This window comes from Brassica napus, chromosome C6 (genome assembly GCF_020379485.1).
Source record: "Brassica napus cultivar Da-Ae chromosome C6, Da-Ae, whole genome shotgun sequence".
In the NCBI taxonomy this organism is placed as follows: domain Eukaryota; kingdom Viridiplantae; phylum Streptophyta; class Magnoliopsida; order Brassicales; family Brassicaceae; genus Brassica; species Brassica napus.
Window position 1 is genome coordinate 11711474 of NC_063449.1, and position 11706 is coordinate 11723179.

Below are 11706 nucleotides of genomic sequence, written 5' to 3' on the forward strand. Positions count from 1 at the left end.
TCAATGCCTTTAAATGTACTATGAGCAACATTATCAATGCCAACTCTTATCAGACATCTTACAATATTTAATTAGTATTTTTAGTCTAAGAAGTTTTCTAAGATACTTAAGTAAAATACAACATTATCAATGGAACTTTTTGAAGGTTCTTAAGTATATAATATTTTTTTTTATTAATAAGTAGTAATTAAGATATATCCATTTATATTCAATACATTAAAAAGAGGAAAAAAAATTCATTTAATTAAAATTACAAACATTTTATTACATTCCATACATAAAAAAAAAAATTCATAAATCACACATTTTATTCAATTCATAAAAACTTTAAAATCATTGGTTATTTGGAAAATGTCGAAATTTAGCCCAAATATTTTCAATTAAATCGAATTTTAATTGTTCATGAGCTTGTCTGTTACGGACGCTCGATCGACGATCCATTGCAGTGCCGAGATTTGAATTCGGAGTAACGATGAATGTATCCTCTTCCTCGCTTTCTTGAAATTCTCTCACGTTATACTGAGTGTATGTTGATCGTTCATCCTCGACAATCATATTATGAAGTATGATGCATGCTTTCATAATATTTGCTATTTTGTCTTTATCCCATAACTTGGATGGATTTTTCACTACTTCAAATCTAGATTGCAGAACTCCGAAGGCACGCTCGACATCTTTTCGAACAGCTTCTTGGGTTTTAGCAAATAACGAATGTTTCTCACTTTGTGGAAGTCGGATAGATTGAATAAAAGTCGCCCATTTAGGATAAATACCATCAGTGAGATAATATGCCAAATGATATGGATTACCATTAACATAGAAGTTCACTTTTGGCGCAATTCCGTTAATAATGTCATCAAAAATGGGGGATCGATCAAGAATATTAAGATCGTTCATAGTACCTGGAGCTCCAAAAAAACGCGTGCCATATCCAGAGGTCACTTGAAGCTACCGCCTCCAAAGCAATTGTTGATTTTTCGGTTCCTCGAAAATACATTCCTTTCCAAGCAGTGGGGCAATTCTTCCACTCCCAATACATACAGTCGATGCTGCCAATCATCCCCAGAAACCCACGTTGTTCTCTGATATAGAGAAGTCTTTGCAGATCCTCTTGTGTGGGTTGGCGTAGGTATTCATCACCAAATAAGCCGATTATTCCGGCGGTAAATTTGTGCAAAGATTTCCGAGCTGTCGTTTCAGCAAGTCGGACATACTCATCAAGTGAATCAGCTGCACCGCCATATGCTAACTGTCGTATTGCTGCGGTACATTTTTGTAGGGGTGTTAGAGTAGACCGTCCGGTACAATCTGTTCCTTGTTGAAAATACGGTATGTTGGTTTCGAGACGTTGCACAATACGCAGGAACAAAGATTTGTTCATTCGGAACCGTCGGCGGAATAACTCGGGATTGTAAGTTGGAGTCTCGCTAAAGTAATCATTCCAGAGCTTCTGGTGGCCGTCTTCTCGGAACCTCTCCATATAAATACGTTGCTTCCGCTCTTTTGGTTCTTGAATAACATCAAAGTTTCCAACAAAATCTTCAACTAAGGAATCAATTTCATCATCATCATCATCATTGTGGTAGTGATGATGAGAAGAAGATGCCATAAGATTTTTTGTTTAAAATGAAATGTTGATGAAAGAGGAGAAGATTTTGATAAGAGAAAGGATGTCTTGAAATTTCCAACGATCTATCATATTTATAGGATCAAATAAGTGTATCTTGTGAATGTTATTCACGAGCATTGATGTGTGTCTTGTTCTCTTACACATCTGAATGTTATTCACGAGCATTGATAAGTGTTTCTCGTGTCTTGTTTTCAACTTCACGGACCAAGCAGTGAAGTTGGTTTTGTTTTCAAGCTTCACGGACCCCATTGGAATTTTGTTTTGTTTTTTGAATTTTGTTTTGTTTATAAAAACATTAAGTTTAGACACTATGGTACATTTTGAGATTCATTTCAAGTTATAAATATGATCATCACCAGTTATTACAACACATAAGAAGAAACATAAGTCAAAGCCATTTACCATACATAAGTTATTACACTACATAAGTCATTTTTGCATACATCATTCAAACAAAAACAATAACACCACAAACAACTAGATTACTTCTTCGCCAAGCACCGAGAATCACTTAAATGCGATCACCACCCCTAGTAGAACTAAAACGACGACCATTACTCCAATGAATACCTCAAAGCCATTTATAAAACTAGATTTCTTCTTAGCCAAGTCACAAACTAACTGCTCTAGCCTAAGCACCCTCTCATCTGAATCATAGTCACTCATAAGGTTCAGACAGTCTACCTTTTCCTCCAATTGTAGTACGTGTTTATCCCTCGCCCTCATCTCCTCCATCACTGCGACGTCCCACCACTTATGCACATGGCATTCTCCATCATCCACATGCTCGCAGGTATAGTATCTCCTCCCTGGATCAAGCCTTGTGTATGATGTAGCCATCTGCGGTGCACTACCACAGTAGCAAACTTGGGGGAATCCAAACTCCACCTCCGGTTGTGGAGGGTACGGTGCCGTGTCACCATATTTCAAGCTCAACTCTTGTTGGTCAAGACGAATGAGGTCTTCAGTCTCGCTGAACTCAGAAGCATTATTACTAGAGTACTCCCCACCATACTCTGACGAACACGAAGGCTGGCTGTAACTACATCTCCCCATTTTTAAATAAACCTGCCAAGAATATTCATTTAAATACATTAGTCCTCTAAATTATTTAAGGAAACATTCAAGGAAACAGAAAAACAATAATGCAAGCAGAAACATGTTTTTCATTACTACGAAACTGGAATACATTTGACATGGAAGCAGCAGAAATACAAGGTATTCATCAAAGTAGCAAGCAGAAACAGCAGAAACACAAGTTAAAACACAGAACATTTTTAGGAAACAGATACTTAATAATTTTAAAAGACATTTTCAGAAAAACTGAGCGAGCAGCTTGTTCTTCACAACTTCCTCAGCCTCACTTAGTGTTCCTGGCTTAGTTAGGAGTGTGTCTAGAATAGCAAGCTTCGACAAATTCTCCTTCCTCATGAGATCATCCTTCTTCAACTCCATTACGGTTTTAATCTCATCAATGGATTTTAGTCCTTGAGTGTTATTATTTCTAGCTTTAGCAGCCTTGCTACCCTCTGGACGCACCTCTTGATCACCAACAGTGGCGCTTGATGTTTGCGAACATTACTCTCCAGCCTTTCGCTTTCCACTCCCACTAGGTTTAGGAGTGTTAAGACTGAGCCACTTCTGCTCAAACCTTAACAAACACCACGCATGCTCCAGATTGAATTTCCTTTGATGATTAGCAAAGTAAATATCATAAGCCGCCTTGAGGACATCAGTCTCGCTCTGACCAGAACTGATGTGTCTCTCTGCAGCCGCGTAAGCACCACAGAATTTGTTGGTGTAGTCATTAATCTTTTGCCACCTCTGCTTAAGATTGAGCCACTCTCTAGGTTCACCACTCGCTTTCGCATGTGGGCTAGATGCATAATACTCCGCTACACGTTTCCAGAACGTCCCAGATTTTTGTTCATTTCCAACTACAACATCCTTAGATGTGTTGAGCCACACACTTATTACAACCTCATCATCAGCTGGAGTCCATTGCCTTCTCTCCTTAGAGGCAACTGATGGGTTTTCACGTTGAGCTGGAGCCTCTGGTGCTTGTGAACTAAAAGGAGGTATCTCCGATCCTCCTCCAAAGTTTTGACTCGCAGGATAACTTCCATACTGGAAGTTTTGACTGTGGAGAAGATGGCTATAACTAGGGGAGTCACTATATGGATTCGAAGGATTCCTTGAATCCATAGCGAGGAGAATGAGAGGATTATAAAAGACAGAAAGAGAAACAAGAGAGAAATAAGAGATAAAGAGATTACTATGACAAGAATTATAGCTTCTTGCCGTTATATAAAGAAAAAAGAGAGAAAGAGATCATAAAGAGCTTTAAAGAAAGACCTAACCATCAACTACTATGGTCTAATCAATAGTTATTACAACACTTAAAAGCCATCAAAACAATGAATCATCTGACTAAATATTTTCATTTGGTTAGAAACAAAATACACTCAAGTTACAATGAGCGAACAATAAACTTATATACTCCTTACAGACTGGTTACTCATTCGAAACTAACTACAACAGTTATAACAACGTCTCCCTTAAATGTCCACACCAATTTTTTCTAAAATTTCCACACTGGTAAATTCAATGATGAAGACAATGTAATTTAAACAACATATTATGCCAGCTTTTACCGAATACACTTCACTAATCAATCAAGTATACATTCACAATGTTAAACAAACACAGATCCATCGAGTTTAAATCCAAAATTTATTCTAAAATACACGCATCAATGGACTTTACAATCAGACACATCAGTTCACAATCAAATTCCTCGCCAACCAATCCATCACAACCTATACAGACAATCATTCAGAAACTCTATACACACGAACTATACAACCAAACATTCAGAAACAAACCAATCAATTCGAACAAACCAAGCAAATCGTTTCCTCTAATTCGCAGACCTTAACATAGAGACAGATGATTCAGATATAGAAGACAAACCTGGTATCGTTCGATTCGGAAGACGACGGCGAGATCCTTCTGGAATCGGTGAGAATAGACGACGGCGGCCGAAAACTACCGGCGAGAGAGAGAGAGAGAATAGTGAGACGATGCAAACCCAGATCAAATACCACGCATGCAAAAGGGAATCGAACCAAAAAAAATTAGATCCACAAAACAAACCAATAATCGAAAAAAAAAACTCAGAGAAGGAACATGAACCTGCTGGAGATTCGATGCGGCGGTAGAGCTTTGGATTGAAAGGTGAATCCGTGTGGTTTGCGACGCGGCTTCACTCCTCGTGTAATCGCCTTCGACGGAGAGAGAGAGAGAGAAGAGGGAGATGCAGAGAATGGTTCGAGACCGAATGACCTCTTCTCTCTACCGCTTCGTATCTCCTATCACAACTCGCCACGTGACAAAGCACCACCACCAAAAACTTCTTACGTAAAAATCGATTCCACTAATTAACTCATTTTTGGATTTAAATTTGGCCCAAATAAATTATAAGAATCGGGCTAAGAAGCCCGATAATGATGCTCTAAGAGCATGTTTATTGGGTTAGCTTATGTAGGGGCGCCTAAGGAAATGGCTTAGAAAAAAATAATTAACTAGTCGGTGGGACCCACAGTGGGGCCCACAAAAAATTAACAACCATTACTTCTGTTTTCTAATTAAGCGTTGGCGTTTGCTCTGTTTCGCGGGCCTCACTGACACGTGATAACCCGCGATTAGTTCTGTTTTTTTTTTTTTTTCTTATAGTTAGGAAAAAAAAAATTGAAGCACTCTAGAGGGTTGCTGCCAATAAACATGCTCTAATGAGTTCAAGAAATCAAATTTATTTTTCTCAATTCAATTTTTTTTTACTAAACCATAAATATCATATTAATAGTTTTTTTAAAAAAGGAAGTAAAAAACATATTCTTAATTCTGTTTTACTCCAAAAAATTATTCAATTGTTATAAAAGTAATGGAAAAGTCTATCTTTATTCATAACATGGATGTTCCTTATATAGGAGATTACACCGTCATAGATAAATGGAAAGATTACAAATCATAATCTTTTGGTTATGAACCATCCACAATCTGGTTCATAACACTCCCCCTTGGATGCCATAACCATTTAAAGCTTGTAATGTGCTTTAATGTTGCCTCATTAAAACCTTACCAGGAAAACCCAATTGAGACAAAACCATGGTGAAGGAAAAAGAGTACAACACACATTACTCCCCCTGATTTGGACATTACTGAAGGTCCCTTGGACCTCTCCAATTTTCTGCAATCCGTGGGTAATGAAGATCTTGGGCAGAATATGCTTCGTCCTCGAACATGATAGTTGGTTCCTTTTTACCATCGGCCATGCCACAATCTGATCGAACATATTGAGTCATCGACCTCAAATACACACACACGAAATCTTGGAAGATGTTGCTGTGATATGCGTGTACCACCATGTGTAAAACATAACATGTCTGAAAACAAATCAACAAAACCAAATAACCCCTCTTTGGGCTGGTTAGTATAAAATAAATCAAAATCAAAGGCTTCTTCATCGTCCTTCTTATGGACCAATCAGATCAGTGTCTAAAACAAGACTTCTGCATCGTCCATCTCAGGACTAAATGGACTTCTTTATCGTCCACCTTTGGACTGAATGGATCAATGTCCAGAACAAGTGATCTCACGCCCATGTACTAGATAATGAGTGAGACTGGTCCATATTAAATCTCTTGAGTACCCTTTTCTGTATATACTATTTGATGCACAAGGATTTCATTGTTAGTGTACACAAGCTGTAATCCCAAACAAAACTTTGTTTTCCAAGATCTTTCATCTCAAACTCTTTCTTGAGATATTTAAATGTTTGGGAAATTGTATCCAGAGGTTCCTAGGATATTCAGATCATATACTTTGATGATTATCAATATTGTTCTCGAGAACTTGTTGTACTTTCAGCTCAATACCCTCTAGTACTTTCATTATCGGACCATATAAATATGCAGTCACTACATCAACTTGCTGCAAGTCTAATTTTCTCTCTTATATATCCAGACTTATGAGAAATCTAAAATTAGTTGCATCCACCACATGGGAGTATGTCTCCTCGTAATCTATTACTGGTCTTTGTGAGAATCCTTGTGCAACATCAGCTTTATATCTCACGATTTCTATTCCTCACAAGACCCATTTATATCCACTGGTTTTAACATCATATGGCGTCTTAATCATATGGCCATATACGCCTTTCTTCTTTAAACTATTTAACCTCACGTTTCCATTCAATCCAATCTGTTCTACGAGTGCGCACTCTTATATTGACGTGGGTTCATGATCCTCACTTATATTCGTAAATTCAAGTGCTACCTTGTATGCAAATAAATCATCTTATGTCGACATTCCTTATTGGTTCCATTATATTCTAGACATGATATAATCGATTGAGATTCATTATTATCAGGACCTTTAATACTTTGCAGCTTGGCGTCCCAAGCTACATTGTTTGGTACCTGTACCTTAGAGCCGACCAGCCTTATCTCCATGTCTGGGATGGTTTCCTTATTAACCTCGGATTTGGATTTTGATTATCATTCTCTGCACCTTTCTTTTGTTTCCGAGGATTCTTATCTTTTGGAACCTATTGGTTTACCACGTTTCATACGTTGTCTAGACTCTGTAGCAACTTGACTGTGTCTCTTCTTGGACTTCAAATTCGTTGGTGCTTTACAAGCTGGTTTATATATGACTTAGTCATTCTTTTTCGGGTCAGCAAATGTGTCTGGCATTTGATTAGCTAGCTTTGTAAATGTATAATCTTGGGACGTCTATTTCACATTCTTTAGTCCGAGGATCTTGCCAAGACATTGATGGTTGATTCCATTCTATTTCTTTTACCATTCTTTTACCAGCTTTATTATTTTTTTCTCCTCCTGGTCTTAAAATAATCCGTGTACCTGGCCTCAAATATAATCATCCATAGTTGGCTCAAGGTACTTTATTATTGTGGGAGAATCATATCCAACATATATCCCCATCCTTCTTTTGAGGTCCCATCTTAGTTCTCTGTGGTGGAGCAATTAGTACATAGACAGCACATCCCAATGTCTTATGATGGGGTATGTCTGGCTCTTGACCCGTTAATAATTGTGATAGGGGATATCTATGCTCACTAAATGGCCTGATGCGTATTAACTTAGGTGCATGTAAATTTCGTGCGGCCCAAGCTGTGAATGAGAGTTTTGACCTCATAAGTTATGGTCTATCAATCAGCTATTTGCGTTTTAAAAGATTTCGGCCAAGCCGTTCTTGGTATGGACATGTATCACAGAATTGTCCACACTTACCCCCATGGACATACCATAATCATTTAAACGCTTGGGACATGTATTCACCAGTATTATCTAGACATATAGTCTTTATTATGAAAAAGGGGCTCGTAGCCGTTTTACTGGTGATGGCCTAATAAGTTTTCCTTGTGTACATGCTACACACGTGAGATTCTTTGGGATATCTCTTCTTATCTTTTAATGTGTGCCTTTTGAATATCAATTTTCGCATCATGTTTGGACCAGGATGGCCAATCCGGTCGTGCCATAAAGTGTATATTTTCGCAGGCTTTTAGCCTCTATCATACTGATCTATGCATAGTCTATGTCAGTAGAAAATGCAGGTATAGTCTTTAGGACTTATTATGGCCTTGGGCGATTTTATACATATATCTGAAGGAACTCTTTGTTTCCTTCTCCCATTGTTTCAATATGGAAACCATTCATTCTTATATCTTTAAAACTCATTAGGCTGCTCTTGCTCTTAGAGCTGGGTGAATACAAGGCATCACTGATTTCTAGATGCATACCCTTAGGCAATAAAATATTAGCCTAGCCATAGTCTTCTTTCAGACTGGCGATACCTGCTTTAGTACTTATATTGGCGTTTTTCAGTGTACTCATATAGAAAAATCATTCATTCATTTAATCTAAGCAGACAATGTAATAGAAATAAATTCAATGAGATAAAAATCAGAGAAATCATACAAGCAAAGCAATCACACAAGTTTGATGTCGAAATCAGATTATCAACTTGATTCTTTTAGGCAATCATAAGTCTCATATTCCATAAGATCATCTTGATCATGTTCGAAATTATTTTCACCATCTTTATAGACCAAGTGGGTTTCAAGATTCTTCCCTTTCAGACTCTCTTTGATAGAGGTCACAAAAATGTTTGGGAGTCCTTCATATCTTAGCCCAATGGTTCCCCATTCCACATCTATGGCACACTGATTTGGTCGAGCTTTGTGGTTTAAAGGATATACCACGGCCACTGCCTTGACCATGGCTCAAATTGGGTTGATACCCACGGCCTCTGCCATAGTGATTCCCACGGCCAAATGTGTTATAGTGGCCATGGCCACGTCCTTTCCACCCTCCACGGCCATGACCTTGTGGTCTATCATTCTGGACGTGGTTACCCTTTTTTTTTTCTTCTGAGACATTATTGGTATCAGGTAATGGGGTTAATCCAGGAGGTCTCAATTCACTATTTCTCATCACAAATCCATTATTTTGCCCAGCTAGCAATAGACTCATCCACGGACTTATAGTCCTGAATTCTGGGATTCCTCCAATCAAATAGGGCTTTTGGTAATATTGGTGATCATATCTCGATTTTTAACTCTGTCCAAAGGTCCAGAGGATTCTCTATAGTCAGATACTGATCTTTGAGACTCTTAATAAGATGATGGCTAATAATTAATATTGCCCTGTATCAATCTTTCGCATTGGCATTATTGTCTTCTATGATACATTCACCAAGTCTTTTTGACTTTAGGATAATCTTTGTATCCAATGCCCACCGTAAATAATTATCTCCAGAGAGATTTAGGGCAGCAAAATCCAGGTTGATTTTCGACATCTCAAATCATATATCACTCAATATTTATGTATAATTTTCATGCGGCCTTACTCCTAAAAACAATCAATTCGGATTTCAATCTTGTGAGGACAATGAGACTATCAATCTTAAAGGCATTTAATCAATCAGTCAATTTCTAACAAGTCTCAGCAATACTATTTCTATGTGCTCATAATATTATGGTTTATCAAGACTAGAAAAAACGGATTCAATTAATCATGCAATTAGGGTTTAACAATCAATGGATTTTAGCAAGACTAGTCAAAAGATTTATTAATCACCCAATCAGTTTCAAGGCTGATTTTAGCAATACTAGAATATAGATTTCAAGCATGAATTTCAATTAATCAGTTTCAAGGCTGATTTTAGCAATACTAGAATGTTGGGGTCAAAATCGGTCACGACGGAATCAACGTCTGAAAGTCCGTAAAAATCGGCATGAACATTTTTACGAAAAATAAATCTTCGGAAAAGATTTATTCTTACGAAGAGCCCTGCGGAAGAAACACAAGACATCGGAGAAAAGCCCGAAAAAGGTCGCACGGTCGCTAAGTAGCGACCGAGCACACGTCCCGCTCGGTCGCTACATAGCGACCGAGCGTCCGTCCCGCTCGGCCGCTACGTAGCGCTCAGGCTCGAGCTCGGTCGCTACATAGCGACCAATCGTCCGTCTCGCTCGGTCGCTACGTAGCGACCGAGCGTCCGTCCCGCTTGGTCACTACGTAGAGAACGAGCGTGCGTTCCGTTCGGTCGCTACGTAGCGACCGAGCTCTTCCGAAACGTCGATACAACACGAATCCATGCATTCTCGTCTACCCTTCGATGCTGTCTCCCGAAGACCGTAGCGAACTCATTTCGTGTTTTCCGCAGAAAGTTCGTTTTTATCGAAAGAAGTCGTAATAAACGCTTCAAGTCGAAAGACGGCCCAAAGGGACCTAAGGCATGACTCGAAGCCCACCTTACGATTTCTTAACCAGTAGCCCGTAAATCGTGGGATGGTTTACGCTTGGTTCGCAAGGAAAGATAAATGTCAAGTTTCCGCAAATAAATACGAAATTTTGAAGATAATTACGAAGATCGGGAAAAATGGAATATCTCCATTTTTAGGCTATGACGGCTTAAGGGCAGAAGGGGAAAAGCGTAAACCGACCTAGGAGCGAGTATATGAGGAGTCCTAGGCGAGGGGCATGAAGGACAACTTTTGAGACTCAGAACTCTCGGCACTTAGAAATTCTGAGGCATTATTCTCGACATGCTCTGTTTCCATGACTAGCACCCGATTACCAGACGAACTTGCACAAGCAGTTCGATCTCTTGGTTCACTCTTGAACTACGTTCGGCTTGATCCTCGCAAGGGGTACGTAGGCAGCCTTTCATAAGGTTCAGTCCGAAATCAACCAAAAACCTTTTCTGTATTTTCTTTGTCTTTTGTTATCGAGCTGCGAGTCAACTAGGTTTGAGCTTTTAGGCCGCTAGAACTAGGTAACTCGCTGACAGCCTTTGCGGCCAAAGCTTTTATCTCTTGTAATGAACGCTCTCACGCGGACTCGAAATAAGATCTACTGTTTTCTCTAAACTCGTTTGTTATCTTTTCATGATTTTCGCATATATTTGGTCACTTGCCGTTGGCTTTCGCAGAGATCCGGGACCTCTGGGAAATTAGGGTTTTCCTAGTTTCCTAATTTAAACGTAAATCGACAGTGCGAATTTCGGTTCCCACATAGAATATAGATCTCAAGCATGAATTTCAATGAATCAGTTTCAAGGCTGATTGGTATTTAGCATAAACCATGTGTAAATAATTTATCTAGTATCCGAATTTATCAAACCTCAAAAACATATAATCAGATCAATCAATTTAGTCAAACTTAGCATACAATCTTAAACCTCAAGACATTAGATTTTATCATGAATCTATCAACCTAGCATACGGATTTTCAATTCTCAAAGACATCCAAATCAGATCAATATAACATATCATACAGATTATTTAGGGTTTCTATTTAAAACAGATCATATTACAAAATTATCAATTCTAGCAGATGATATTAAACTTCAAGAATCATGCAATCAGATCATTCAGATTTTAAACAAGTAAACCTCAATCAATGTATCAACCTATCAGATTATATAAGTAAAGCAAGCTAGCAACCTATCGGATTCAATCAATGTTTTAACAGGCTGGTCGGTTT

At 38.4% G+C, this 11706-nt stretch overlaps 1 protein-coding gene across 1 annotated transcript; it reads right to left on the minus strand.

Annotated features, from left to right (window-relative positions):
• Positions 1 to 2944: 2944 nt before the first annotated feature.
• On the minus strand, positions 2945 to 3835 carry LOC106447851 (glutathione S-transferase T2-like). Its single transcript, XM_013889808.1, has 2 exons — positions 3282 to 3835; positions 2945 to 3191 (listed from the first exon to the last, which is right to left on the minus strand). Exons 1-2 carry the CDS (start codon positions 3833 to 3835, stop codon positions 2945 to 2947), a joined length of 801 nt encoding a protein of 266 aa, XP_013745262.1.
• Positions 3836 to 11706: the final 7871 nt, after the last annotated feature.

Coding starts and splice junctions, on each gene's coding strand:
- LOC106447851 (XM_013889808.1), bottom strand. CDS start 3,835: ATGGATTCAAGGAATCCTTCGAATCCATATAGTGACTCCCCTAGTTAT. Junction 3,192..3,281: donor CATGCGTGGTGTTTGTTAAG/GTTTGAGCAGAA, acceptor GCAAACATCAAG/CGCCACTGTTGGTGATCAAG.